General features: G+C 51.2%; 1 protein-coding gene across 1 annotated transcript; it reads right to left on the bottom strand.

Annotated features, from left to right (window-relative positions):
* Positions 1 to 275: 275 nt before the first annotated feature.
* Positions 276 to 1,752, bottom strand: LOC117052138 (carbohydrate sulfotransferase 6-like). Its single transcript, XM_033158905.1, has one exon. It carries the CDS (start codon positions 1,750 to 1,752, stop codon positions 574 to 576), a length of 1,179 nt encoding a protein of 392 aa, XP_033014796.1. The 3' UTR covers positions 276 to 573.
* Positions 1,753 to 4,737: the final 2,985 nt, after the last annotated feature.

Here is a 4,737-nt window from a genome sequence, read left to right as displayed (position 1 = left end):
TTAAGGTTGAACAAAGGCTGCTGCAGGGATAAAATAAACTTTATGCAAGGCAGTAACGTCAACTAACTTTTTCTGCTGAGGGAACACGTAGCCCTATGCCTTAATAAGTGTGCTAGTCAGCAAAACAGACTATATTACCATTAAGAGACCATATTATGAAAGGGTGCTTGTTAGATTCAGGGCCTGAATGTAAGGCAAGCCCATCTGTCCCCCCAGCTTTTCAAACAGAAATGGAAGAGGTGATTCCATTGCTGTGTCCAGATCCCTGTCCCTGGGGGAAATTTCAACTGTCACATGCTGCAAACTTGCAGAAATGGAAGTGACAAGATTCTGTGACGAGCTGGGCAGTCTTCTCCCTCGTGGGCTGTTGCATCATTTCTTTTGCATGACTGCTGTATTTCAGGAACAGTTCAAGTCAAGCTGCCATCTTGCTGGCGGAGCTACTGCCAGTCAATGTGGAAAATAGTGAGCTGAATGGACCAATAGTGTTAGGAAGCTTCCGGTGTCTCATCTGGTCCAAGTCCATGCACGCCAACCACATCCACACAGAACGTATGTGAATCTTTCAGATGCCTAAATTGCAGGTGATGCTTCCAGGCTCCTTTTGCTTTCCTGATTGACAAGAGGAGTTTGGGCATAAAAGAGGTCTAAAGCCATACTCTTCTGCTCTTCCTCAGACCTAAGTAGCGGATAGCCCAGTAGCTTCAAGGCATCCTTACAGACCTCTTGCAGCTTTGCTATTTGGAGATAAGGAAGGGCCTTCCTCCAAGCCTGTGACACATTCACTGCGTCCCTGGAGTCAACATCAAAGGCCTGCTTGCCAAGGCCCTGCCCATGGGTGATGTTATGCACCCAGGACTGAAGGTTAGGAGAGAAGGGCAGTCCTGCAAAACTGTAGAGCTGAGCAGCCTTGGCCAAGGGATTGCTGGCAATATCTTCATACCGCACCAAGAGGTAGCGATCCCGGAGAGTGCTGGGAAGGGCCTGCCTGCCTTCAGTGTAAACCTCAACATGACTTTTGCAAATCTCCCGCATGGCAGCGTAGGGCTCTGTATCCATTGCATTATTCTTGTGTCTCACCACAATCCTTGTGTCCCGGGCCAGGCTAGCTTCTGTGTTCTTGCGAGAGTGGAAAACGGCTCTGGGGTCCCGGACCAGGTGGATGATTTTGAGGTTCAGGGAGGGGTCACTGAGGAGAGGATAGAGCACCTTGAGATCAAAGATCCGGACCACCTTCAGGACAACGTGGCTGTAAGACCTGCAGGCCTCTTCCACTTTGCTGAAGGGGGATTTCCTACAGAGCATCTTGCAGGCATGCTTGGAGATGAAGTCACTGCGCTGGAAGGAGTCGCACACTGGTGGGGAACACAAGGCCCGGCTGACCTCCCACTGGAAGAGATCTGATACATTTCTCTTCTGTGGAAGGTAGGCATCGAAGACCGACATGTCGCACTTGAAGACCGACCGGATGAGGTCCCGCACCGCCATGTGCAGGACCTTGGCACTGTTTTGGTGCATGGTTGCCCAGACGTGCCAGGCTGGCTCCATCATGTAGAAGACATCAGGGTGTTGGCTGAAGATCTGCCCGACGAAAGAAGACCCTGACCTCCAGGAGGAGAGGATGAGAATGTGCACCTGGGATGGCTCCTGCGCCAGGGGACATTTCCTGCCATGAAGCTGAGACAAGAAGGTGAGGGCAATAACCTGTATCGCCAAGATCACAAGAACCACTGACCTGGTCAGCTTCAGCATGGCAGCCCAGAGCCTTGAGTGTGGGTAAAGAGAGAGAAAGAGGGAGAGAAAGAGAGCACATTTCAGAGAATTGAACCACTATGCTTCCAGGGCCAAGACCTTTCAACACCCATCTTGTATTCAGGATTGGAGAGCTGTTTGAGTGCTAACCGGAAAAGCACTTGTAGACAGGCTAAGTAAGGGCTGATCAAATCCATTGGTTACAACTTGGACAAATTCTGGCTTTTGCAAATAAGTTGGCCAGAACAGATAATGTTCTTAGGTCCATGATGTTTTCTAAATATACATGTGCATATTCAGCTGTCACTTTGAAAGGGTGTGTTGTCAGTCATATAAAGAATGGTTAAATAGGAATTGTAGAGAAACAACTGACCTGATGGCAACCTGGGAATTGGGTATGGGCAGAAGACAAAATGGCAGGGGATATGGGTCTAGGCAGTCCCTAAGAGCCCCACTTCATAAAGATGTGCTCAAAACAACATATTGATGGTACTGTACCCTAAGCATCCTGATTAACCCATTGTGGCACATAAACAAAGCTGGTTAGCATAATGTTGGTTCTGAGTAAACAGGTGGAAAGCATTATCAAAGATAAAATTATTAAGCAATATAGCACAGAACAGGTGCAAGAGGCACTTTTGGGAATCTAAGAATCTCTTATGAGCATCACAAAATATCAATCTCAAATAGTAAAAACTGGTGAGCCTCAGAATCAACAATAGGCAAGCACCTAAACACCCGCAACTGCAAATAAAGCGTGTGTGTGTGTGTGTGCGCGCGCGCACGCACACACACACACACACAACATACAAAAAAAAACTCACCAGGGGCTCCTGAATCAATAAAGGCTTCTGAGCTGCCTCCAGAGAAGCAATAGACCTCCTATCTCAGCCCTTCGATCTCAGAAGCCAGTCTCGTGCAGCCAGGGCAGATTAATACCTAAGGCATCTGGGAAGGCAAGCAAGCTGGCTAGCAATGCCTCTTCTGCACAGATGAAAACATCCGATGTCAAGAAAGCAAAACCCCAGGTTGTCGGCAGCCTCAACCTGGGAGCAGAAACAGCCTCTTGAACAGGCGAACCATGCAAGATGCCCCCTCCCCTCTCCACACACAAGTCAGTCTCATACACAATTCCAAGAGGAGCAGCTGTGTCAGGACAAGCTGCAAGAGCACATTCTACCCAACTGGCTCTCAGCAGTCCGGATCTGACACCTGGGAGTTTTAGGAAGGTCTATATGGATGCACCCACAATATTTTTGTGCAGCTGGGAACAGTTCCCTCCCTGCTGCATCTTCCACTGGGCTCCCCACCCCTTGGACTTCTCCTTCTGTGGCTACTGCTTTCACCAGCTGCTTAAGCAGAGGACAGCCCAGGGCTGCACACAGCTGGTGGCCAGTGTATAGTTTCTCTGTAGTGAAGGAAGCAGCTGCCCTCTTTGCATCTCATCTTCCAGGGGCCATTGGGGCAACGCCTTCCATCTTGTGGGAAGAAGGGGGGGCGGGTTATTTCACTTGCTAAGCAGGCAGTAAAATACACTGCAACGCACCCCTAGACCCTTACCTCTGCCGTTCCTTATGCCAGATCCCTGGCAGAGTTTTAAACCCGATAGGGATCACTTGTTAATGCAGGTCAGTGTCTCCCTCTTTGATCCTGGGCATCCAAGCAGCATGGTGGAAACAGACACATGCTCTCCCACTGGCAGGCGCACGCTTTTCTCCCACAGAGCCTCCTGTCTCACTCACCTCCCGTTGATTCAGGAGCCTCCTGGGGTCGCAAGCCCAACTTCTTTGAGGAGCCACAAGCAACAGGAACAGCTGGTTATTCCCTGGCAGCAGATCTGCCCTGTGGTGTGAAGCTGCTGTCAGCAGGGAAAGAGGGAACTCCCAGGAGAGGCACCTGCTCCAACCTATGGAAGTGTGTGCTGAGAGGGCGGGGGTGGAAAGGAGCTATTGGCCAGCACACCTCTTCTGTGCGGAGGAAACAAAAGATGCCTGCAGGAAAGAGGGTTGGTATCCCAATCCCAGGGCAGTGTGACACAATGCCCTGAGGTGTTGCTGCCCACCCATGCCAGCCCAAAGCTTCACTGCAGCCTGGTGCAGCATCCAAGGCATGGCAGGCTCCCCTCTTGACTGCCACCACCAGAGACCCAGAGCCACCTGGCAAAAGAGCTGCGACATTACTGCAAGACCACCTTCATGGCCAATGTCCACACCGCCTCTGGCAATCCTTGGTGCTCCAGAGGGTGCTGCCCTACTGCTGCCCTCTGCCCAGGTCCCTCCCAGCAGATGAACAAGGGTGGGAGCCTGGCAAGCTGCAAGGGCTGCTACATTGAGATCCAGGGAAAGGGCCATGCCTCTTGTTCCCTCGAGAGGTAACCTTGCTGCTGAGCCTGTGGGTCTGTGCATGGCAGAGAATGCAGAAAAGGTGTGGGGGGGGCACTGCATAGGCAAGCGCTCTCCCTTTGCTCACAGGTTGGGTAACTTGGTACTATAGTCCCAAATGCTAGGAAACGTAGATGCTAAAAAAGCTTTCCTTGTCCTCCTCCCTCTTTGACTCTTGTGATCTCTTTTATGTGGGCATGCCTCGCCTTTTGATCTAGCAGAGTCTGCATAGATAGGGCAGGAGAAGGCTTGGCCTTGGAGGAGAGGGATGGGCAAGGGAAGGGGCAGGAAAATGTGAGCAGGCCACTGAACTTGGCATCAGCCAGGAGCTTCTATAGGAAGTTAAGACTGACTCTGCGGGGATCTGGCACACCCTGTAACCAAGCCCTTCTGGTCTAATACATCAGTCTCCTCCAACGTAACCTTCTGCTTGGAGACTGGAAAGCAGCCAGGCCTGCTCCAGGAGGTTGATGGCTGAATGGGCAGTGATGGATGGCAGGAAGGTCCGGGCTCCTTCTACTGCCAAGCATAGAGGGTGAGGTCTCCCCGCACTTGGGCTTTTGTTCTTGTTGTTTAGGATCTGGCTGGTGGCTACTGATGTAGG

The sequence above is a fragment of the Lacerta agilis genome, chromosome 8 (genome assembly GCF_009819535.1).
Source record: "Lacerta agilis isolate rLacAgi1 chromosome 8, rLacAgi1.pri, whole genome shotgun sequence".
Taxonomy (NCBI): Eukaryota; Metazoa; Chordata; class Lepidosauria; order Squamata; family Lacertidae; genus Lacerta; species Lacerta agilis.
This window is presented reverse-complemented; position numbering and strand designations above follow the sequence as displayed.